The 25,389-nt window shown below is 39.7% G+C and overlaps 1 protein-coding gene across 2 annotated transcripts in view; it reads right to left on the reverse strand.

Moving 5' to 3' along the window:
- The window catches only part of OSBPL11 (oxysterol binding protein like 11), a 102,010-nt gene extending 80,769 nt beyond the window's left edge, over positions 1-21,241 (reverse strand). For both annotated transcript variants that reach the window (XM_042232591.2, XM_004002992.5), the window contains exon 1: positions 20,273-21,241. In XM_042232591.2, the coding sequence (XP_042088525.1) occupies positions 20,273-20,463 (191 nt within the window). In that variant the 5' untranslated portion in view covers positions 20,464-21,241. The remainder of the gene's footprint in view (positions 1-20,272) is intronic.
- Between the last annotated feature and the right edge of the window lie 4,148 nt (positions 21,242-25,389).

Raw genomic sequence — 25,389 nt, forward strand, 5'->3', positions numbered from 1 at the left:
TGTGTGTGTGTGTGTGAGTGCTCAGCCGTGTCTGACACTTCTGAGACCACACAGACTATAAACCACCAGGCTCCTCTGTCCATGGGATTCTCCAGGCAAGAATACTGCAGTGGGTTGCAATTTCCTGCTCCAAGGGATCTTGCCGATCCAGGGATCCAAGCCAAGTGTCCTGTGCCTCCTACACTGGCAGGCAGATTCTCTACCACTGCACCACCAGGGCGGCCCTTACCCATCAAAAACAAAACCAAGGGACTTCTCTCATGGTCCAGTGGTTGAGACTCTGCGCTTCCACTGCAGGGAGCAGGGGTTTGATTCCTGGTCAGGGATCTAAGGTCCCACATGTTGTGTGATGCAGCCAAAAATATAAATAAATAAAACCAAGCAAAACAGAAAATAACAAGTGTTGTTAAGAATGTAGAGAAATTAGAACACTTGTGCATTGCTGGTGGGACTACAAAATGGTGCAGCCACTGTGGAGAACAGTATAATCGTTTCTCAAGAAGTTAAATATAGAATTACTATATTCAGCAATTTCACTTCTGGGTAGATACACAAAAGAATAAAAGCAAGAACTCCAACAGATATTTGCACACAAATATTTATAGCAACATTATTCACAACAGCCAAAAGGCAGAAATAACTCTGGACAGTCCCATGTAAATCAGTGAAGCCAGAATATTCCCTCACATCATACACAAAAATAAACTCAAAGTGATTTAAAGACTTAAATATAAGATAAGACAACATAAAACTCCCAGAAAGAACATAGGCAAAACATTCTGACATAAACAGTACCACTATTTTCTTAGGTCAGTCTCCCAAGGAATAAAAGCAAAATCACACAAATGGGACCTAATCAAATTTACAAGCTTTTGCACAGCAAAGGAAACGATAAACAAATTGAAAAGACAGCCTACAGAGTGGGAGAAAATATTTGCAAATGATGCAACCAACAAGGGCTTAATTTCCAAAACAAACAGCTTCTACAATTCAATAACAAAAACAAACAAACAAACAGCCCAAGCAAAAAATGGGCAGATGACCTAAACAGACATTTCTCCAAAGACAACATATAGATGGCCAACAGGCACATGAAAAGATGCTAATTATTAGAGAATTATCCAATGACAGATAAATGTTACTCAAAATTTTATTTTAAGCTGATGTTAATAACATTTACTTATTTTAAAATTATTCAGTAATTGTTCTCCAGTATGTTAAAACTTATTATTAAAAAAACAAAATAAGATACATGCACCCCTACATTCATAGCAGCACTATTTACAATAGACAAGACATAGAAACAACCAAAATGTCCATTGACAGATGAATGGATGAAGATGTGGTACACACACATACATCAGTTCAGTTCAGTTCAGTCGTTCAGCCCTGTCCGACTCTTTGCGACCCCATGAATCGCAGCACGCCAGGCCTCCCTGTCCATCACCAACTCCCGGAGTTCACTCAGACTCTCGTCCATCGAGTCAGTGATGCCATCCAGCCATCTCATCCTCTGTCGTCCCCTTCTCCTCCTGCCCCCAGTCCCTCCCAGCATTAGAGTCTTTTCCAATGAGTTAACTCTTCACATGAGTTGGCCAAAGTATTGAAGTTTCAGCTTTAGCATCAGTCCTTCCAATGAACAGCCAGGGCTGATCTCCTTCAGAATGGACTGGTTGGATCTCCTTGCAGTCCAAGGGACTCTCAAGAGTCTTCTCCAACACCACAGTTGAAAAGCATCAATTCTTCAGCCCTCAGCCTTCTTCACAGTCCAACTCTCACATCCATACATGACCACTGGAAAAAGCATAGCCTGACTAGACGTACCTTTTTGGGCAAAGTAATGTCTCTCTGCTTTTGAATATGCTATCTAGGTTGGTCGTAACTTTTCTTCCAAGGAGTAAGCGACTTTTAATTTCATGGCTGCAGTCACCATCTACAGTGATTTTGGAGCCCAAAAAATAAAGTCTGACACTGTTTCCACTGTTTCCCCATCTATTTCCCATGAAGTGATGGGACGGGATGCCATGATCTTCGTTTTCTGAATGTTGAGCTTTAAGCCAACTTTTTCACTCTCCTGTTTCATTTTCATCAAGAGGCTCCTTAGTTCTTCTTTGCTTTCTGCCATACGGGTGGTATCATCTGCATATCTGAGGTGATTGATATTTTCTCCCGGCAATCTTAATTCCAGCTTGTACTTCTTCCAGCCCAGCGTTTCTCATGATGTACTCTGCATAGAAGTTAAATAAGCAGGGTGACAATATACAGCCTTGACGTACTCCTTTTCCTATCTGGAACCAGTCTGTTGTTTCATGTCCAGTTCTAACTGTTGCTTCCTGGCCTGCATACGGGTTTCTCAAGAGGCAGGTCAGGTGGTCTTGTATTCCCATCTCTTTCAGAATTTTCCACAGTTTATTGTGATCCACACAGTGAAAGGCTTTGGCATAGTCAATAAAGCAGAAATAGATGTTTTTCTGGAACTCTCTTGCTTTTTCCATACACACACAGAAATGAAATATTGCTCAGCCATTAAAAAGAGTGAAATAATGCCATTTGCAGCAATATGCATGGACCTCTAGGTTCGCCCAAAGTGAAGTTAAGGCAGAAAGAGAAAGACAAATACCATATGATACCACTTATATGTGGACTCTAAAATACAACACAAATGAACATATCTATGAAACAAAAACAGACCCACAAATATAGAGAACAGACTCGTGATTGCCAAGGGGGAATAGGGGTGGGGGAGGAAGGATTGGGCATTTGGGATCAGCAGATGCAAACTATTATACATAGGATGGATAAACAAGTCCTACTGTCTAGCACCAGAAACTACATTTAATATCCTGTGATAAACCATAATGGAAAAGAATATGAAAAAGAAAAAATATATATCTGAGTCACTTTGCTGTAGAGCAAAAATTAAACACAACATTGTAAATCAACAATACTCCAATTAAAAAAAAATTTTTAAGGCAGAAACAACTCAGGTATCCACAACAGATGAATGGATAAATAAAATGTACTGTGTGTGTGTACATATATATATATACACACATGGAATATTTATTCAGCCTTCAAACAAAAAGAAGGAAATTCTGACACATGGTACAACATGGATAAATCTTGAGGACACTGCTAAATTAAATAAGCTAATCACAAAATGACAAGTAATTTTATGATTCCACTTACATGAGGTACATAGATTTGTCAAAATCAGAGACAGAAGGTAGAACAGTGGTTGGGGCGGGGGCTGATATAAGAAGTTATTTAATAGTTATAGAGTTTTAGTTTGGGACGATAAAAAATTCTGGAATGAATAGTGGAGATGGCTGCATAACAATGTGAATATATTTAAGGCCACTGAACTTATAAATACTTACAAATGGTTAAAGTAATAAATTTTCTGATATGTACATTTTACAATTAAAAAAACCCTGGTAATTTGACTGCATCCTATCTGATCCTTATGTCCTCTCAACTGGTCCTGAACTCATGATGTTATGTATTCATCTCTGAAAAACCCAGTAACATATTCAGTTCAGTTCAGTCGCTTAGTCATGTCCGACTCTTTGCGACCCCATGAATCGCAGCACACCAGTCCTCCCTGTCAATCACCAACTCCTGGAGTTCACTCAAACTCATGTCCATCGAGTCGGTGATGCCATCCAGCCATCTGATCCTCTGTCATCTCCTTCTCCTCCTGCCCCCAATCCCTGCCAGCATCAGAGTCTTTTCCAATGAGCCAACTCTTTGCATGAGGTGGCCAAAGTACTGGAGTTTTAGCTTTAGCATCATTCCTTCCAAAGAAATCCCAGGGCTGATCTCCTTCAGAATGGACTGGTTGGATGTCCTTGCAGTCCAAGGGACTCTCAAGAGTCTTCTCCAACACCATAGTTCAAAAACATCAATTCTTTGGTGCTCATCTTTCTTCACAGTCCAACTCTCACATCCATACATGACCACTGGAAAACCATAGCCTTGACTAGATGGACCTCTGTTGGCAAAGTAATGTCTTTACTGTTCAATATGCTATCTAGGTTGGTCATAACTTTTCTTCCAAGGAGTAAGCGTTTTTTAATTTCATGGCTGCAGTCAGATATATTACAGGGTAGAATATAAATCCTCATGAATTTTGAAGATCATAAAGTTACATCAGCCATGGGCTCCTTTAAATCACAAACTGCACTGACTGTCTTACACAATTAAGAGAGATTTCATAAAGGAAGTTTGAGAAACACAGCTGCAAAACATTTGCCTACACAGACTGGAAACAGAAAGAAAAATTCAATATATAATCCTAAAGTTACAGACAACTAAATCCCTCATGCAGATAACTAGCCATCTGATGATGGGAAAGAGGAAATTTATACATGAAAAAGTAGAAAGTCAACTCTAACACTTACAGAAAGGAAGTTGTTTATTATAAGGTGAAGAGCAGGAGTTTAACTCAGACAAACACAAGTTTGAATCCCAGTGTGACCTTAGGCAAGTAACACATCCGGTCCTGCGTCTTTATCTGTAAATGTGAATTAAAAAACCTAACTTCAGATTTATAATGAGGAATGAAGAAGAGATATTTCAATCCAAATATATTTGAAGCGCACTTCAATATGGTGAATGCCCAGGAAATACTGGTTTTCTCTCACTCAAAGGAGTCAATTCCTCTGCAGACAAAGGGCTCATTTTCTAGATCAGTTCTCTAGATCTGTCTTACCCTGTTAGACTGACATTTTCAGGTAATTATTTTCAAATAATTTTTTGTCCACTAGGTATCTTGTCAAGAACTATGAAGGGTCTGAGACATCATCCTATTTTGTTGTTGTTCAGTCACTCAATCGTGTCCAACTCTGCAACCCTATGGACTGCAGTGCCCCAGGCTTCCCTGTCCTTCACTGCCTCCCTGAGTTTGCTCAAACTCATGTCCATTGAGTTGGTGATGCCATCCAACCACCTCACCTCATCCTCTGTCATATTCTTCTTCTTTTGCCTTCTATCTTTCCCAGCATCAGGGTCTTTTCCAATGAGTCGGCTCTTCGCATCAGGAGGCCAAAGTTTGGAAGTTTAGCTTCAGCAACAGTCCTTCTCATGAATATTCAAGATTGATTCCCTTTAGGATTGACGGATTTGATCTCCATGTAGTACAACGGACTTTCAAGGTCTTTTCCAGTCACCACAATTTGAAAGCATCAATTCTTTGGTGCTCAGCCTTCTTTATGGTCCAACTCTCACATCCGTACTGGAAAAACCATCGCTTTGACTATACGGATCTTTGTCAGCAAAGTGATGTCTCTGCTTTTTAATACGCTATCTAGGTTTGTCGTAGTTTTTCTTCCTAGAAGTGTCTTTCAATTTCATGGCTGCAGTCACTGTCTGCAGTGATTTTGGAGCCCAAAAAAATCAAATCTGCCACTGTTTCCACTTTCACCCTATTTGCAAGCCAACAAATTAGCTTGCCACAGTTTCCTGGATGCTGGCAGAATACATTAAACTCCTATGTCAGAGACCAAAGACTTCAGTAGTCACAGCAATACCAGTAGATTATCAGCCCAGTCACATGGGGCAATGCAGAGGGCAGGAGATGCCTGCATATGTGGTAGGCTGCAGTACAGACAAGGAACCTTGAGTGGAGGGAACCCAAATCTTTTAAGAATAGTAAGTCTATGTGACCTCCATGGCAAGGAGACATTATCTTTATTATACTGGACAGTAAACAAACCTGACTTTTGCTCAGGAGAGAGATATTATCTCTATCCTCTAAGACTTTTTGCTATACAAATATTTTTTGAAAAAAAAAAAAAAAACAGTAAAGAGCAAAGGAGAGTCAGTACCTCAATGCACAAGGGAAGCAGAAGTATGAGCAACCCATAAAGAATTTTTTCCTAATAACTGTTCCCTAACTACATACATATACAGTGAAAAATCTCTTTCCAACCTTGTCTTCCACCAACAGTTTCCCTCCTCAGAGATAAGCACTTCCCTCAACTTTTTATCATCTTTTCAAGAGACAGTCTATGTACCTACAAGTGTGTGTGCACACTTGTGCGCACTCACTAATTTTTTTTTAAATGGTTGCTACTACATACACTGTACCTTGCTTTTTTCACAATTTTCTTAGGGATGATTTCATTTTAACACATATGGATTTAATTCATTCTTAGCATCTGCATAGAAACCCACTGCACAGCAGTATTACTATATATTTAACTAATCCTCCTAGTGATGGACATTTGCTTCCAGGTTTTTATTATTACAAACAATACTATAACCAACTAAGTTATACACATCTTTGTATATATTTGCTAAAACTGAAATTCCTAGGCGAAAAGGATATGCATTTTTAAAATTTATTTTTAATTGGAGGATAACAGCTTTACAATGTTGTACTGGTTTCTGCTGTACAACGATGTGAATCAGCTATATGTACACATATATCCCCTTCCTCCTGAACCTCCCTCCCATCCACCTAGGTCATCACAGAGCGCCAGGTTAGGCTCCCTGCGTCATACAGCAATTTCCCACTACCTATCTATTTTAGACATGGTAGTGTCTTTATGTAAATGCTACTCTCTCAACTTTGTTCCATCCTCTGCAAATAGGTTTATCAGTATCATTTTTCTAGATTCTATATACATGCATTAATATACAATATTTGTTTTTCTTTTTCTGACTTACTACACTCTGTATAACAAGCTCTAGGTTCATCCACCTCACTTCAACTGACTCAAATTTGTTCCCTGAAATGTATATGCATTTTTAATTTTTATATATTGTCAATCTGCTCTCTAAAGAGGCTGCAACCAATGTTAACTCCCACTTAGACTTAACTTATGAACAGGACTTTCAGAAATTACTAGTAAGATTTTCAATACCTTTATGTTCAAAATTAAGTTTCTAAAGCTTAAGTGTGAGGTAATATATACTATGGAATGCACACCTGAAAGGGATACATGATCAAGTTTTGACTTTCCCACTGACTAATGTTCGTGACATTGTACAGGGATCAAGACCATCCCCATGGAAAAGAAATGCAAAAAAGCAAAATGGCTGTCTGGGGAGGCCTTACAAATAGCTGTGAAAAGAAGAGAGGCAAGAAGCAAAGGAGAAAAGGAAAGATATAAGCGCCTGAATGCAGAGTTCCAGAGAATAGCAAGAAGAGATAAGAAAGCCTTCTTCAGCGATCAATGCAAAGAAATAGAGGAAAAGAACAGAATCGGAAAGACTAGCGATCTCTTCAAGAAAATTAGAGATACCAAGGGAACCTTTCTTTCAAAGATGGGCTCGATAAAGGACAGAAATGGTCTGGAACTAACAGAAGCAGAGGATATTAAGAAGACATGGCAAGAATACACAGAAGAACTGTACAAAAAAGAGCTTCACGACCAAGATAATCATGATGGTGTGATCACTAATGTAGAGCCAGACATCTGGAATGTAAAGTCAAGTGGGCCTTAGGAAGCATCGCTACAAACAAAGCTAGTGGAGGTGATGGAATTCCAGTTGAGCTGTTTCAAATCCTGAAAGATGATGCTGTCAAAGTGCTGCACTCAATATGCCAACAAATTTGGAAAACTCAGCAGTGGCCACAGGACTGGAAAAGGTCAGTTTTCATTCCAATCCCAAAAAAAGGCAATGCCAAAGAATGTTGGAACTACCACACAATTGCACTCATCTCACATGCTAGTAAAGTAATGCTCAAAATTCTCCAAGCCAGGCTTCAGCAATACGTGAACCATGAACTACCTGATGTTCAAGCTGGTTTTAGAAAAGGCAGAGGAACCAGAGATCAAATTGCCAACATCCTCTGATCATGGAAAAAGCAAGAGAGTTCCATTAAAACATCTATTTCTGCTTTATTGACTATGCCAAAGCCTTTCACTGTGTGGATCACAATAAACTGTGGAAAATTCTGCAAGAGATGGGAATACCAGACCACCTGACCTGCCTCTTGAGAAATCTGTATGCAGATCAGGAAGCAGCAGTTAGAACTGGACGTGGAACAACAGACTGGTTCCAAATAGGAAAAGGAGTACGTCAAGGCTGTATATTGTCATCCTGCTTATTTAACTTCTATGCAGAGTACATCATGAGAAATGCTGGGCCCGAAGAAGCACAAGCTGGAATCAAGATTGCCGGAAGAAATATCAATAACCTCAGATATGCAGACGACACCACCCTTATGGCAGAAAGTGAAGAGGAACTAAAAGCCTCTTCATGAAAGTGAAAGTGGAGAGTGAAAAAGTTGACGTAAAGCTCAACATTCAGAAAACGAAGATCATGGCATCTGGTCCCATCACTTCATGGGAAATAGATGGGGAAACAGTGGGAACAGTGTCAGACTTTATTTTGGGGGGCTCCAAAATCACTGTAGATGGTGACTGCAGCCATGAAATTAAAAGTTGCTTACTCCTTGGAAGGAAAGTTATGACCAACCTAGATAGCATATTCAAAAGCAGAGACATTACTTTGCCAACAAAGGTCCATGTAGTCAAGGCTGTGGTTTTTCCAAAAGTCATGTATGGATGTGAGAGTTGGACTGTGAAGACGGCTGAGCGCTGAAGAATTGATGCTTCTGAACTGTGGTGTTGGAGAAGACTCTTGAGAGTCCCTTGGACTGCAAGGAGATCCAACCAGTCCATTCTGAAGGAGATCAGCCCTGGGATTTCTTTGGAAGGAATGATGCTAAAGCTGAAACTCCAGTACTTTGGCCACCTCATGCGAAGAGTTGACTCATTGGAAAAGACTCTAATGCTGGGAGGGATTGGGGGCAGGAGGAGAAGGGAACGACAGAGGATGAGATGGCTGGATGGCATCATGGACTCAATGGACGTGAGTTTGAATGAACTCCGGGAGTTGGTGATGGACAGGGAGGCCTGGCGTGCTGTGATTCATGAGGTCGCAAAGAATCGGACACGACTGAGTGACTGAACTGACTGACTGACTGAATGCCACGAGTGACATTGGCCAAATCACTTAAATTCTCTGTCATTCTCATGTGTTAGATGATCTTTTCAATCTAAAATGTGTGTACATTACTCATCACTCAAAATTTCAAAGGTTTTTCTCAACAGAAAATTGTCATTTCAAAAGTACAGTTTGCATGTAAGAGCAACATATTTCACATTTAAAATTTTTAGAGAAAAGTAGACATTATTTTTCTAGCACAATATCTTGTTTACATAGTAGCATTTACTTACACCCTATATACTCTCAAAAAGTCTTCATAGTAGCCATTTCAATAAGACTTGGACACTACAGAACAAGAGAACAGCAGGATACTAAAAGTCCCTGCTATCCTCTCCCTATCTGAATATCTATTCTCTCTACTTTTGTTATGTACCTCTCTCCAGCTTTAATTCCAAAAACACACATTGAAATTTTGCCTGTTCAGCATAATTCAAGAAAGAATACATTCTTCCCTTATGCTGCTGCTAAGTCACTTCAGTCATGTCCGACTCTGTGCGACCCCATAGACGGCAGCCCACCAGGCTCCCCCGTCCCTGGGATTCTCCAGGCAAGAACACTGGAGTGGGTTGCCATTTCCTTCTCCAATGCATGAAAGGAAAAGTGAAAGTGAAGTCGCTCAGTTGTGTCCGACTCCTAGCGACCCCATGGACCGCAGCCTACCAGGCTCCTCCGTCCCTGGGAGTTTCCAGGCGAGAGTACTGGGGTGGGCTGCCATTGCCTTCTCCTCTTTCCTTGTGCTAAAGCTAAGCTAAGTCACTTCAGTCATGTCCGACTCTTTCTAAATTGAATGTAAAAAGAAATAACAAAAAACCATTTCCCTTCCTCCATACTTGAATTAAAAAGGAGAAAAAAGGTGACAACCACACAAGAAGCTCCAAGAAAAGGTCTTTTTCATTTATATATATAACCTGACTAAAGAGTTGATTCTTTTGAAAATTTTACACTACTTAACGACAAATTCAAACTCTCAAGTTTTTTACCTTAAGGAACCTGTAAGTTATTCAAAAATCAACACAGAAAAATTTAAAGCTCACTCTATTACAGAAATAAAAGAAACATCTGGGAATTCTCTGGCGGTCCAGTGGTTAGGACTCCACATGCTTACTGTCAAGGGGTCAGATTTGATCCTTGGTCGGGGAACCCTCTCCACATGCCTCGTGGAGAGGCCAAAAAAAGAAATCTTTTTTTTTTTATAATAGTTTCATCATAATTTTTGGTGGCAAATCTTCAAGCTTCCCATTTCTAGGAAGTAGATCACCTCCAATTACAAATTTGCATAATCAAATGATTCTGCATCTTGTATAGCTATAAAATCACGTGAAATTTTAAAAATATAACTTCAAAATATATAAGGTATACTCTAAAATGAAACCATGTCTCTGGTTACCAAGAATAATAAAAACAAAAATGTTAAAGGCATAAGTATATTTTATACAGAAATTTCCCAACTGCTGATCTATTAATAAATTGATTCACTATTTACAATGATAGTAAAACAGAATAAAATCCCACTCAGAATTTCATGCTAAAACTTCACTCTTAATAAAAAAGAATCAAATTAAAACTATCCTGAAATACCATTTTTTAACCTATTAAATTTTTAGATTTTTGCCAGTCTAATAACACATTACACTGATAAGGATGATGGGAAACAAGCACTCCATCACTGCCACTGTACAACCCAATGAGGAGAAATCTGGTAATAACTACTATCAAAATTATAATTTTGATACTTACTGATTCAGGAAGTCCAACCTCTGGGTATTTTTCCCACAGATATATTCATATGCTTGCAAGATGCCATGTGTGGAAGGTTATTAACTACAACATTATAATAACAAAATTTTGGAAAACAAATGTCCATCAATAGGGAGCTGATTAAAGGTAGACTGAATTGTGTCTCTCCAAAATCCATATGGTAAAGTCCTAACCCCCACTATGATGGTTTTCAGAGATGGAGCCTTTGGGAGATACTCAGGTATAGACTGGTGCCTTTAAAAGAAACACCAGAGAGCTCTCTCCCACCCCTCTGTCTCTACCATGTAAGCACACAGTGAGAAGACCACCGGAAAACCTGGAAAAGAGCCCTCAGCAGAACCTGACAATGCTGGCACCCTGATCTCAAAACTTCCTGCCTTCATAGTTGTGAGAAATTAAATTTATGTTGTTTAAGCCATTCAGAGTACAGCATTTTTGTTATGAAAGCCTAAACTAATACTACATACATATACATAGTTTGATACCATTTGTGGTAAAATTAAAAGTGGAGCATATGTATATTGTATTTACTTAATTCTTCAAAAAAAAAAAAATCTCTGAAAGTACACAAAAAACCAAGTGTTTACCCTCTATTTTTAGGTGAGAGGAGTCCTAAGCAGGTGGAGATCAAGTGGAAAGATTTTCATTACAAATCTTTTTTTTCTTCTGGATCAAATGAACATATTACCTATTCTCCAAAATTAGATTTAGAATATTTTTCATTTATGTTAGTTATAAATATGTGAAATATCTACAAAATTGATAAACACCTTATCCTTTATAGAATTGAGGGTACAGGCTCAGGCACTACATTAAAAAGGCCTCTTGTATCAAGGATAGGAAACCTGTTTCAGAAGCAACTGTTAGTGGCATTTCATTTCATCACTTACATCATTTTCATTCTGTCCCTTTCTTCCGTCTCTCCGTCTTTCTCCCTCGGTCTATCTCTCTTTTCTATGTCCTTTTCCCATCCCTGTTTTACCTCTTGTTCCATTTCTAATTTTCTCTTCCTTCTATCCCTCTTGACTAGGGTTTCCAGCTACAGCCAGTAGCAACCATGGGCCTCAGTCTACCCCTCCACGGACTTTCCAGCCAACCTCAAGAATAGCAATGGAAGCAAAGTACAAAAGCAGGGGAACTCAAGGAAGGGGAGACTCTGAGTAGGAAATGATGCTTTGTTACAATACCTAATTAACCAACAAGAAAATCTTTTTTTTTTCCACTAGAAACTAAATTGCTCTAAAATTTTCCTAAAACCCAGATAGTAATGTCAAAACGCTAATGCAACTTTTTTAATTAGGCAATTTAGTTTTAAGTTAAACCTGAACAAGTCTGAACACAAATTATTTGATTAAACAAAATCTGTACAGTGGAAGACTCTTAGCTAGGAAAGATGTTCCCTCTCTCAAAGTAGTATAACTTACATTAAGAATATTCTCCGCTATTTTCAGAGTGCTAACCATTACACCATGGGGCCTGTTATCTCTACTATTTTCAAAAGCAAAAACAAGAGACATAATTTCCCACAAGTCTATTTGACAGGCAATTACCTCTGGGACCTAAATTACATGACATTCAGAAAATACCAAAAAGACTAATTTGTGTGTTCTAACATTAAGTTGTTTGCATAGTTTTAATAAGCATAACTTCTCGAGAAATATGAACTCAAATAGACTATATTTAAACTCATAAAGCAAAAATATAAGAAATCACAGTATAGTATAACCAAATCTTGTTCAAGGCTTGGTAGAGTTCTCACTAGATTTCTGCAACAGTATTATTACTGTTCTCAGTTTTATGCCTATAAGCTGTCTTCCCCTTGTTATCAGCTGTAGCAGACTTAAGACAAGAAAAACAAAACAAAACAAATACTAGGATACAGAAATACATATTCAACTTTCCTTTAACCTTTAGAGGAAAAAAGCAAACGTTTATGACTTTTTCTTTAAATCAACCTCAAAAGTGGTAAAAATCTGAAAGACAGCAAACACTAGGTTATATTTAGGCAAATGTCATTTCCCCATTTGCAAATGGGTACTTTTCCCTGTAACAGAGTATTTAGAGTGGAAGACACCAAATCTGACCACAAAAATTATTTCTATGTATTTGCAGACTTCTACCCCATCTACTGAAATGTATACTATTTGCTAATGTTAGCATACTCTTTTCTAACAAAGAGATCTGTTTGTTAACAGGAAGGAAATGGCAACCCACTCCAGTGTTCTCGCCTGGAGAACCCCAGAGATGGAGGAGCCTGGTAGGCTGCCGTCTGTGGGGTCGCACAGAGCTGGACACGACAAGCGACTTAGCAGCAGCAGCAGCTAGCACAGGAGTCCAAATAAGAAAAAGCAGGCCCATCATATGCCCCAATTTGCTTTTCAGTTCCTCCTCTGGGTAGTTCTCTTCTCTCCATTTTAAATAAAAAAGTGGCAGATTTGCAGATTTGTACATTTTTCTGAAAGCTGACAAGAAGAAAAATAAAGGAACCATACACATTTTATAAACTTTGAACATTTACTATGAAAAAGGAAGGAAGGAAGGATCTAGAATTAAGAAATCTATTTTCATTTTAAATACTGAATATAAATCATATGAGTATAAATTACTCTGGAAAGAAGTTTTAAGGCTAATAAACACACTTCTCAGCTTTGGTTTTGAAAAAGTTCACATTAATATTTTGCAAATATAGTTGAGGCTCTTCCCTTTTCTGATCCTTTTTCATGATCCTTCCAAAATAAGTCTTGGGGTCCCTATTTCCACTGTTCTGAGAGTATACATTATTTTAGAATTAACTAACAGCTTCATACATGGAAAAGACTCAAAACTATTTGCTGCATGAGTTACAACACTAGTAAATGATGAAACTTTCATTGTTGTTCAATTGCTAATCACGTCCACCTCTTTGTAACCCCATGGACTGAAGTATGCCGGGCTTCCCTGTCCTTCCTTCACTATCTCCCAGAGTTTGCTCAAATTCATGTCCGTTGAGTCGGTGATGCTACCCAACCAGTTATCTCATCCTCTGCTGCCCTATTCTCCTTTTGCCCTCAGTCTTCCCCGGCATCAGGGTCTTTTCCAATGAGTGCTCTCTGCATCATGGTCACAGCCCTGTCATGGCGAAGGGGCTTGCATAACTCGATGAAGCTATAAGCCATGCCGTGCAGGGCCACCCAAGACAGGTTACAGTAGAGAGTTCTGACAAAATGTGGTCCACTGTAAGAGGGAATGGGAAACCACTCTTGAATTCTTGCTGAAAGAACCCCATGAGCAATATGAAAAGGCAATGAAGAAGCTTCCACGTCCTAAACTAATTCTTCATCAGTAATTATTCATTCCTTTAGAGAGCTCATCTACTTTTAATATCTTTAGGCAAACAGCTCCCTGGGAATAAAAGTTCTCTCATTTACTAGCTATATAACCTTGGCCAACTTATTTAGACTACTTTCTGGGAAGGGGCATTGTCCCTAAATTGTTGAGGCAGCATATTCTCCTAACCCTCATATTAAGGGTCTCTGATCCAGGGGCCCCAAGTAATAGGTAGAGGAGGTTGTGGCATTTGTAGGAGCTTGAACAACCATTTGTAACCTAAATGAGAATACCAAGAGGATTAATTGTGATAATAAAAGAGAGAACATTCTGGATACTACAAAGGCAATTATCTACATTTCTAATGCCCCATATCTCTAAGTCACTTAAACATCCTGGCAACTTAAGCTCAGTTTACCCAAAAGCAAATGTATCATGTGACTCTCAAAAATCTGTTCCTCCTAGTACAGACTTCTCAAAGTTTTGTATCTGGATAACTGAAGTCAATTTTTACTTCCTTTCCCTCCACTACCTTCCACCTAATCACCCAATCAACCACCAAGCTGTCACTCTTCCTCTAATGATTCCCTTCTTTTTCAGCCTACTAGCACATTTTCCTTATTATCAAATGTCTGGGTCATGACAACTGATTTCCAAGTAGTTCCTCTTATTCCCCAAAGATCAAATTCATCCCCCAATTCTCAGCTTAAGAGACAAACTTCCAGTAGTGTAGCTGTCAAATCTACCTCAATCACAGATGACAATCTTGAATCCATTCATATTAATATTCATGACACGCACCTTATTGCATGGCTCCCATTGATCCCTACCTGTTGGTATTCACACCTTTGTGTGGGCTAAACCTCATCTTTTTCCTAATGAATAGTGAAAAGTGATGTGACTTCACTTCCATGTCTAGGTTACGAAAGACTGACTTCCTTCTTGCTAGCACTCTCTTCTCACTTCCTCACTCTGACGAAACAAGCTGCCAAGTTGTAAGATACTCCATGGAGAGGTCCATGTGGCTAAAAACCAAAGAAAGCCACCAGTGGTCATCTCATGAGCAACTGGGGTCTGTTTCCAAAAAGCCAAAATAAATGAATTGTGCCAAAACATGAATTGTGCCAAATGAATGAATTGTGCCAAAACATGAATGAGCCAGGATGTGGATCCTTCCCAGCTGAGCCTCAAGATGACTATAGCCTTGTGAAAGACCCAGAGGCAGAGCACCCAGCAGTACTGCACCAATATTACTGACCCACAGACACTGTGAGATTAAAAAAACACTGCCATTTCAATACACTACATTTGGGGTTAATTTGTAGCACAATAATAGATAACAAACACACTATCTCATATTTCTAAATAAATTATAGGCAGATTAAAAAATTAAATATAAAACTACCAGATTATCTTAAAACTACATGAAAACAAATATTTATAATTTCTAAAATTTGAAGTAAAAGAAAAAAGAGTAAAAGTTTGATTTATACAGGTTTTCTATATGACTGGAAAAATGTAATAGATTTAAAATACAAAGATCAGGAAAATCTCTGCAGCAAGCATAGAAAAATATTTAACCATACAAAACTAACATATATGTAGTTACATATTTGTTACATAAAAAACTAATATAAATTTTCTGAAATGATAGTGAAGAAATCACTAAAAGGTAGTGCCTCCAGGGAGGGAACATGGGTGGCTGGGACAAGTATGTTGACTCATTGGAAAAGACTCTGATGCTGGGAGGGATTGGGGGCAGGAGGAGAAGGGGATGACAGAGGATGCGATGGCTGGATGGCATCACTGACTCGATGGACATGAGTCTGGGTGAACTCCAGGAGTTGGTGATGGACAGGGAGGCCTGGCGTGCTGCGATTCATGGGGTCGCAAAGAGTCGGACACGACTGAACGACTGAACTGAACTGAACTGAACTGAATAAGCTACAATGGAAAAGAATCCAACACTTCGCTGTATACTTGAGACTAGCACAGTATTGTAAACCAACTATCCAGTTCAGTTTTTTAAAAGTGGCCAAAAGATCTGAATACACATTTCTCCAAAGACGACAGACAAATAACCAGTAAGAACATGAAGATACTTAACATTATTAGTCATCAGGGAAATGCAATTCAAAAACCACAATGAGATGCCATTTCATACCCCCTAGGATGGCTAAAACCAAAAAGACAGACAGTAACAAGTGTTGATGAGAATGTCAAGAAATTAAAACCTTAATATACTGCTGATAAGATAAGATGGTGCAATAGCTTTGGAAAATGGTCTAACAGGTTTACAAACAGCTGAACAGTTAAACAATTACCTTATAACCCAACAATTCTACTCCTAGGTATATATCCAAGAGAAATGAAAACATATGTCCATGCAAAACTTGAACACAAATATTCAAAGCAGCATTATTCATAATATACAACATGGAAACTGATGAACAGATTAGCAAAATGTGGTATATTCATAAATGGAATATTATTCAGCCACAAAAAGGAATAAAGTTAACGATATATGCTACAACATATATGACCTGTGAAAGCATTATGCCAATTAATCCTCTAAGTCTGCAAAGCCAAACCCCAGTGTCTGAAACACAAGTGCATGTGCTCAGTTGTTCAGTCGTGAGCACAAGTCTGTGCTAGCCAGGCTCCTCTGTCCATGGAATTTTCCAGGCAAGAATACTGGAGTGTTTTACCATTTCTATTCTAGGGGATATTCCCAATCCTGGGATAGAGCCCACATCTCTGTGTCTCCTGCACTGGCAGGTAGATTATTTACCACTGAGCCACCTGGGAAGCCACTGAATCACACAGTCTTTACTGAATTTCAACCACTCCCTAAGACATAACCTGAACTCTCCATTGTTTAAAATGAGATAGTAGCAAGTTACAGGTAAGCATAGTTGCATTCATGGCTCTCAAGTTCCAGAGGGCGCTGGTGAGGCCATGGAAGAGAATGAGACAGAAAACAGAAAACATGGAGATGATAAAGCAACATATCAGCTTCTAAAGTAAAAGAGCCAAGCAAAGAAGTGAGAAAGGAGCAATTAGACAACAGTTAGAGCAATAAAGGGGCTCCCAGCATAGCAGTCAGTAAAGAATCTGCCTGCAATGAGAGAGACCTGGGTTCAATTCCTAGGTCAGGAAGATCCCCTGGAGAAGGAAATGACAGCGCACTCCAGTATTCTTGCCTGGAGAATCCCATGGACAGTGGAGCCTGGTAGGCTATAATCCATGGGGTCACAGGAGTCAGACATGACTTGGTGCTTTCTCTTAGAGCAATAAAGGAGAAATTAAGAGAAAGTAATGTCAAAAAAGGCAAGAAAAGAATAGAAACAGATACACTTATAAAGATATCATATATCTTATAAAGTTGGAATAAGAATCTAAAAGTATTCATCGTTTTTTACTCATATCCTTGGTAAGGACAGAGCCAACTGTCATGGGTTAAGCAATAAATAAGGGTTATGGAAATGGAAGCAGTTGAGGGTAAACTGTTTTTAAGAGGAAAGGATTTAGATTAGTTTTCATTATTGTTTTTGTTTTTTAAATCTAGAGACTTTGGGCCTCAGAGGAAGAAGCCTGGGAAGAAGTAACACAAGACAATGAAGGAAACTGACTAATGTCCCACAGGATAAAGGGATAAATTCAACTGAGAGGCTGAAAGACTAGCTTTGAACAAGCCTCATCTAAGTAAAAGTATATGTCAGTATGTAAATGTAGTAATGTGCTATATATCTGCATCACTGGGGAAGAGTTCCACATAACTGAATTACCCGACACAGGCATTTTTTTTAGTCATTTTCCTTGAAATTGTTCACCACTGTATGATACAGTTGTCTGCCTTCTTAAACATATTGTACTCTCCTGGATGACAAGGTCATTGTAACTATAATTATATTAATAGGAAGTAATATAGCTACATGTTAATTTTTCAAGTCTTTGACTGTTCTATGTTATCATCTTCCATTTCCTGATAACTTTTTTTCCTTTGTGCTTTCAACAGATTCTAGTTTTAAAATTATATAACCATTAAATAATACCCTAAGTAAGGGATAATAGAATCCTGAATCAAAGTATGGGAATAAAGCATATGGCTTTATGACAGTGTTAAGAAACCTGTTTCACTTTTCAATTCAGTTAAAGACTGGGTTTCAAACAGTTGAAGATGTCAGAAGACTGACCTCTGGCTACATGAAATATTACTTTATCTTGCTTCCTTAAGTTATAGCAAAATAACCCTGCCAAGTTATTGATAATTTTATATGGTTAGTCTAAAACACACACACACACACACACACACACACACACACACACACACACATATCATGCATTCCAAAACTGAGCCTAGACATTTCACAGTAACTTTCCTTTCCTTTCGTATAATCACTTACCAATAAAAAGTTATAATCTTCTACATTTCTGTACGTAAATACAGCCAAGTATATTTCATATATATGGATATTATTCATGATAAATGTATGGCCTTCACAAAATCTTGATTTTAATCTCTTCCAAATTTCATACAAATTTCACAACTACAAACATCACAAAGGCTAAAAAGGACTAGAGCTAGGCACAAGGCACTTGACCAAAATTTAAGAATTCATTCCTATAGTTTCAAAGGATATTACAATTTCATTCATTTATTCTTAAGATTCTGAATAATCCAGCAATTTCACTTCCAGGTATTCATCCGAAGGAAAGGAAAACACTAATTTGAAAATATATCTGAAACTTCAAGTTCGCTGCAGTATTATTTACAAAAGCCAAAACATGGAAGCAACCAGAGAGTCCATCAAATGGACAATGATGAGTAGATAAAATGTGGTATATATACACACAGTGGAATATCATTCAGCCATAAAAAAGGAAATATTGCCATTTGCAACAAGGTGGACGTACTTTGATAGCATTATGCTAAGTGAGAAAAGTCAGAAAGAGAAAAGACAAATACTGCACAATCGTTATATGTAGAATCTAAAAAACAAAACGAAACTCATAAATACAGAGAACAGATTGAGGGCGGCCAGAGTCAGGGGTGGGTACAATGGGTGAAGGTGATCAAAAGGTACAAACTTCCGTTATAAAATAAGTAAGACGTGGAAAGGTACTGTGCAGCATCATGACTACAGTTGATAATACTGTATCACGCATTTAAAAGTTGCTAAGAGAGTTCTCATAAAAAAAAAAAATTAACTGTGCAGGGACACACATTAACTAGATCTATTGTGGTGATCATTCCACAATACATACAAATATCAAATCTTTATGTTGTACACCTGAACCTAATATAATGTTACATGTCAAATATTTCTCAATTAAAAAAAAAGATTCTGGATGGCTATGCTCACTTATCCTATACATTATCAAAAACAGAAAACTACCATTACTTCTCCAGCACTCACTTCCTGTTCCTTCAGTTTTCCATTCATATCAATGAAAATTAATAAATGTAGAATCTCTCAAAGACAGAGGGGTGTGAGTGGCCTAATCAACTCAAACTGAAACACCTCACTAGTTTAGAGTATTGGAGTAGAGTTGAGTTTGTACTTTTGCCGAGACATGATTTTGATCCCTGAATCGGGAAGATCCCCTAGAGATGGGAATGGCAACCCACTCCAGTATTCTTGCCTGAAGAATTCCATGGACAGAGGAGTCTGGCAGACTACAGTCCACGGGGTCACAAAAACACAGACAAGACTGAGCACGCACATACTCTGTATTTAATTATTTATGCACATCTCTCTTTCTAAATCACAAATACTATGAGGGCAAGAATCTTTTTCTGATTGAATGATTCCATGCATCACTGGACAAACAAGTTCTCAGCACCAAGCATTTTGCTAGCCTCTGGAGAGAGTGTAGTTAAACAGTCCCCCCCTTTCAACAAGCAAGCAAGGGAGGCAGACTTGTTGTAAACAAATTACAATATAGGAAAAAACAAAAGTGGGTATAGACTCAAATCACAGGAAAAATTAACTCTAGGTAGTAGAGGGAGTTAAGGGATACATTTATGTGTTCTCCTAAAGGCCTTCAATAAATACTTGTTGAATGGACAAATAAATGTATTAAATCTTGCTAATGAAAGCTGAGACTCCCAAGTCCAAATGAAACGTATTAGTTACTTCTGAATATACTGCATAAACCTAACCCTTCAACAACTGCAGGAATGCAGACTTCAGCATACTCACCCCCTCCTCAGGAAATCACCTTGGAGAAAGGGCCATACCTGTACTGCCAGCCTTTGGCACTGCCACCTCGGCTGCTACTGCTGCTGCTGATTCCACCCCCACAGCCACTGTTGCCGCTGTTCTTGTTCGGGGTCACCGCGGTGGCCAGGCCCTCCAGCCTTCCTTCGCTCTCTGAGACTTTCATTGCTGACACTGGTTCACCTCCCTGCATCTTAACTCCAAAGTCCATCTGCCCTTCTTGGGCGGGAGAAACAACTCTGGAGAGTAGTTTTGTAAGTGATAAGATTTAAGATCTGATCTGAAAGGGCTCCCAATTGCTAAACTAGCGGGCGGCTGGAGCAGTAATCATCAAATAGTTCAGGGAAGGAATACAAACATTCCCCCTGAAGGAAACTTTTAAGAGAAGGACAGCGAAGAGGGCAGATGTCCTTTAAATATATATCTCCTTCCGGACAAAAGCAAGGAGGAAAAAAAAAATCACCCTGCCAGAGGACTTGGTGGCATGCTCAAAGGAGGAGCAGAAACAGCGTGAGGAGGTCGCGGACCCTAGCCGGGAGGGCTGGGCGAAGTACGGACCACTGACGGGAACCCGCGGCCTGACCTCTGGGCTGACGGACTGACCCTCCTCGCTCCCTCTTCTCAAGCTGGTCCTTAGGGGGAAGGTTCAGTCCAGCCCGCTCGGCGGTTCCCACAGCAGCTCTCGAGACAGAGCTGGAGCGGCTCGCGCTCAGCCCGGGAGGAGGGTCGGGGAAGGAGGCCGCCGGGGGCGGGACGCCGGCTCCCAGGGTCGCCGCGCCTCCAGTCAGAGGCGAGCAGCTCGGGGCAATTTCCTCCAACGCCCCCGGCCTTGGGCCCTCGACCGGGTTCCCAGAGGCGGACGAGTCCCTCACCCTCGCTACTGCCCAAACGTGAAACCCACAACTGCGGCCACCGCCCCACCCACAGCCCTACAGCCCCACAGCCGGTCACCCGCCCGCTCGCTCTCTTCCCGCCTTCCCTTCCGGAGTAGCGTGAGCTCACTTCCCCCAGAGCAGAGGCCACTGGCGCCATCTTGGAGAAGGGCGCGCGGCCCTGAAGGGGGCGGAGCCTCGGGGATCGCGGTGCTGGGGCGGTGGACTTCGAGGAATGGGAGGAGGCAGGCAGCGAAGGGAGGAGCAGTGGGTCAGCCACAAGGCAGAAAAAAAGGAGTTAGCGCCCTAATGAAGGTGTCTTGCGGCCTTCCTGTCCTGGGCAAGGCCTTCCATTTGAGGGCCCACTCCAGGCATTTTAGGAAGAAAGCTTAGAAAAATGTCATTTCTGTAAGGAATTAAAAAAAAATAATTCATCTTAGTAATTAAAAAAAAAAGCCTTATTGGCATAAGGTAAATCAATATTATAAATGAAAAAGAAACTATCATGGAAATTAGAGCTCTCAGAATCAAAACTAGTTATTCTGAGGGTCTTCCCTGGTGGCTCAGCAATAAAGAATCCACCTACCAATGCAGGAGATGCTGCTTTGATCCCTGGATCTCCAAGACTGCCTGGAAGAGGAAATGGCAACCCACTCCAGTATTCTTGCCTGGGAAATCCCCTGGACACAGGAACCTGGCAGGCTACAGTCTATGGGATCTCAAAAGAGTCCAGTCGGACACAACTTAGGGACTAAGGACAATGTTCTTTCTGACCTCAGACAACTCTTTCACCCTCCTTAAGCCTAGACTTTTGTATCTATGAAATCAGAATGTTTAGGTGATTTCTAAAGTTCCTTCTAGGACTTCCCTGGTGGCTCGGACGGTAAAGCGTCTGCCTACAATGCGGGAGACCCGCATTCCATCCCTGGGTTGGGAAGATCCCCTGGAGAAGGAAATGGCAACCCACTCCAGTACTCTTGCCTGGAAAATCCCAAGGACAGAGGAGTCTGGTAGGCTACAGTCCATGGGGTCACAAAGAGTTGGACACGACTGAGAGACTAAACTTTCTTTCTTTCTAATTGTAAATTCCAGTTTCTAACAACATGACTTTTGAATGAATACCATGTGCAAAACACTAGAAGTAGTATTGTTGTTCAGTAGCTAAGTTGTCTCCAACCCTTTGCAACCCCATGGACTGCAGCACTCTAGGCTCCTCTATACTCCACTGTCTCCCACAGTTTGCTCAAATTCATGTCCATTGAGTTGGTTAAGTTATCTAATATCCTCCGATGTCTTCTTCTGTTGCTTTCAATCATTCCCAGCATCAAGGTCTTTTCCAATGAGTTAGCTCTTCATATCAGGTGGCCAAAGTATTGGAGCTTCAGATTCAGCGATGGTCTTAGTTTTTTGAATGTTGAATTTCAAGCCAGCTTTTTCACTCTCCTCTTTCACCTTCATCAAGAGGCTCTTTAGATCCTCTTTGTTTCTGCCAATGGAGTGGTATCATCTGCGTATATAAGGTTGATGATTTCTCCCAGCAATCTTTATTCCAGCTTGTGTTTCATCCAACCTGGCATTTCACATGATGTACTCTGCATATAAGTTAAATAAGCAGGGTGACATACACAGTATGACAAAAAACTTGTCATACTCGTTTCCCAATTTTGAACCAGTCTGTTGTTCCATGTGCAGTTCTAACTGTTGCTTCTTGACCTGCATACAGGTTTCTAAGGAGACAAACAAGGTGGTCTTGTACTTCCATCTCTTTAAGAATTTCCCACAGTTTGTTTTGATGCACACAGTCAAAGTCTTATCATAATGAAGCAGATGTTTTTCTGGAATTTCCTTGCTTTCTCCATGATCCAACAAATGTTGGCAATTTGATCTGTGGTTCCTCTGCCTTTTCAAAACCCAGCTTGTACATCTGGAAGTTTTCAGTTCATGTATTGTTGAAGCCTAGCTTGAAGGATTTTCAGCATAACCTTGCTAGCATGTGAAATGACTGCAGTTGTACTGTACTTTGAACATTCTTTGTCATTGCTCTTCTTTGGGATTGGAATGAAAAGTGACTTTTCCAGTCCTGTGTCCACTGCTGAGTTTTCCAAATTTGCTGGCATATTGGGTGCAACACTTTAACAGCATCATCTTTTAGGATTTGAAATAGCTCAACTGGAATTCCATCACCTCCACTAGCTTTGTTTGTAGTAATGCTTCCTAAGGCCCACTTGACTTCACACTCCAGGTTGCCCAGTTCTATGTGAGTGACCACTCCATCATGGTTATCCGGGTTATTAAGACCTTTCTTGTATACTTCTTCTGTGTATTCTTGCCACTTCTTAATCTCTTCTACTTCTGTTAGGTTCTTACTGTTTCTGTCCTGTTTCGTGCCCATCTTTGCATGAAATGTTCCCTTGGTATCTCCAATTTTCTTGAAGAGATTGCTAGTCTTTCCCATTCTATTGTTTTCTTCTATTTCCCTGCATTGTTCTTTCAAGAAGGGCTTTTTACCTCTCCTTGCTATTCTCTGGAACTCTGCATTCAGTTGGGTATAGCTTTCACTTTCTCCCTTGCCTTTCACGTCTCTTCTTTCCTCAACTATTTGTAAAGCCTCCTCAGACAACCACTTTGCCTTCTTGCATTTCTTTTTCTTTGGGATGATTTTGGTCACTGCCTTCTGTACACTGTTACAAACCTCCATCCATAGTTCTTTAGGCACTCTGTCTACCAGATCTGATCCCTTAATTTATCAGCTCCACTGTATAATCATAAGGGATTTGATTTAGGTCATACCTGAATGATCTAGTGGTTTTCCCTACTTTCTTCAACTTAAGCCTGAATTTTGCAATAAGGAAGTCATGATCTGAGCCAAAGTCAGCTCCAGGTCTTGTTTTTCTGGCTGTATAGAGCTCCTTCATCTTTGGCTGCAAAGAACATAATCAATATGATTTCAGTATTGACCATCTGGTGATGTCTCAAAGTAAAAAAGTAAATAAAGTAGTAATATATAGTTATACAGATAATTAAACCCATGAAGAAAATAAAAGGAGATGATGTAGAAAATAAGCACGATGGAATAGAGAACTTACTTTTAGGAAGAAAATTGAAAAAAGTCATCTATGACGAGGTGGCATTTAAAGTGAGAGAATAAAGAAAGGGGAGGAAGCTAAGGGGAAAGCAAGCTTTACTTATTTTGGGAAATGAGAGACCTGGGACCCTGGATCTCAGTGAATAAAAAGTGGTGTGAAATGAAAGCGAACAGATAGGCAGAGAAATTTGGATTTTAAGTGCAATGGAAAGTCATTGAAACTTTTAATAAAGGAGGATTATGATCTGACTTATGTTTTTAGACCATTTCTCTAGTCTTTTCAGCAGATGCTCTTAGCACACTGGATATTCACATACAAAAGAATAAAATTGGACCCTACATACCATACACAGAAGTTAACTCAAAATGTATCAAAGACACAAATGTAAAAGCTAAAATATTAAAACTCTTAAATGAAAAAAATGTGTAAATCTCCACAACCAGAGGTCAGGCAAAGCCTTTTGACTACAACATCAAAGCATAAGTGACAAAAGAAAAAAGAGATTGGACTTCATGAAAATTAAAAACATTTGTTTTGCAAGCAATACCATCAAGGAAGTAAAAAGGCAATCCATAAAATGGGGGAAAAATATCTGCAAACCATATATATATAAGGAACTTATATCCAGTATATATAAAGAGCTCTTACAACTCATTAATAAAAATACAAATAACCAAATTTTTTAATGGACAAAGGAATGGAACATTTATTCAAAGAAGATATAGGAATGATCAACAACTACATTAAGAAGTTTTCAACATTGTTACTAACCAAGGAAACAGATCAAAACCGCAATGAGCAGGGCTTCCCTTGTGGTCCAATGGATAAGAATCCGCCTTGCAATGCAAGGGACACTAGTTCAATCACTGGTCCGGGAAGATCCCATGTGCTGGAGGGCAACTAAGCCTATGCACCACAACAACTAAGCCCGTGCTTTAGAGCACTTCAGCCACCACTGCTGAAGCCGGGTGCCTAGGGTCTGTGCTCTGCAGCAAGAGAAGCCACCACAATAGGAAACCGGTGCACCGCAGCTAGGGAGTAGCCTCTTCTCACCACAACTAGAGAAAGCCTGTGCACAGCAACAAAGAACCAGTGCAACCATCAATGAATAAACAGATAAAATAAAACAGCATTTTTTTAAAAAACCACAATGAGGGACTTCTCTGGCAGTCTAGTGGT

The sequence above is a fragment of the Ovis aries genome, chromosome 1 (genome assembly GCF_016772045.2).
Source record: "Ovis aries strain OAR_USU_Benz2616 breed Rambouillet chromosome 1, ARS-UI_Ramb_v3.0, whole genome shotgun sequence".
Lineage (NCBI taxonomy): Eukaryota > Metazoa > Chordata > Mammalia > Artiodactyla > Bovidae > Ovis > Ovis aries.